Source organism: Aplysia californica, unplaced genomic scaffold (assembly GCF_000002075.1).
Source record: "Aplysia californica isolate F4 #8 unplaced genomic scaffold, AplCal3.0 scaffold00156, whole genome shotgun sequence".
Classification (NCBI taxonomy): Eukaryota; Metazoa; Mollusca; class Gastropoda; order Aplysiida; family Aplysiidae; genus Aplysia; species Aplysia californica.
Genome location: NW_004797426.1, coordinates 446,416 through 447,405, shown reverse-complemented (window position 1 = coordinate 447,405; position 990 = coordinate 446,416). Strand labels below are relative to the sequence as shown.

Below are 990 nucleotides of genomic sequence, written 5' to 3'. Positions count from 1 at the left end.
TTATTATTATTATTATTAAAATAATAATATGAGTCTTGATGATGATGATGATGATGATAATGATGACCATGTGTGAAGGTGTCTATGGTGTAGCGATTAGGCACTTCGCTGTCTCACATGGTTCGATTCCCAAGTGGGGAGAAATGTTTTTGTGGAGTACCTCGGTCTTTCCGTTGGGATGTTGTATCGCTCGCTCTCAGCCTGGGTTAGCCCTGACAGGCAGGGTTGAGAGTTTGCCTCCTAAATGATCTAAATTGTGTCGATAGGGGTGTAAAACACCTACATTTTAAAAAGCTAGGTGGGTACTCCGCTGTCAGATGTGGGGTGTGCCGTTAACTCTGTTGGTACCATGTTCAAGTATGGAGTGGATGAACTTGGTTCTAATCCCAAGCAGGGCTTTATGAACTTGGGTTGTTTGGGGGGTTTCTACAGCCTCTCATCATTTTGGCTCAGTTGTATCGCGGAGATGTACTTTAAAATTCGGACGTCCTGCCTCTTAATTAATTTTGGTGCTGAAAGGGGCTTTAAACATCTATACAATTTTTAACTTTTTTTGTGGTTTTGTTTTGTTGGGGGGTGGGTGTTGTTGTTGGGTTATTTTGGTTTTCTTTTCTGTTTTTGGAGGGGGGAAATCTGATGGATTCACGTTTTATTATGGTTGGTGGTTTGTTTGGTGAAAATTCCCAGCAGTAGCAGAAGAACAAAGTCGGGAGGGATGGATAAATGAAAAATTGAAAGGACAAATTTTTGACAAAGTAAGAAAGGAAAAATTTTTTTTTTCATTTCAATAATTAATTTGTCCTGTCGTCTTCCTTTTCAGTTGGTGATCGACAAGAACAAAGCGTCTGTGAGGTTTGGCCTCATGCATCTTCTAGCCACGAACTTGTGTGTGTGGTTTGTTACAGCTATCACAGAGACTGCCGAGGATTACAAGCAACAAACGTATCTCTCCTCTCTCAACGGTGAGTTATATATATTATTATATATAAA

At 40.1% G+C, this 990-nt stretch overlaps 1 protein-coding gene across 1 annotated transcript in view; it reads left to right on the top strand.

The window, feature by feature from the left end:
- LOC101848430 (proton channel OtopLc) overlaps positions 1 to 990 on the top strand; it is a gene marked incomplete at its 5' end in the record, with an annotated part of 52,806 nt that overhangs the window by 45,975 nt on the left and 5,841 nt on the right. Inside the window, 1 exon segment of the mRNA XM_013082040.2 lies at positions 821 to 962. Within this exon segment, the coding sequence (XP_012937494.1) occupies positions 821 to 962 (142 nt within the window).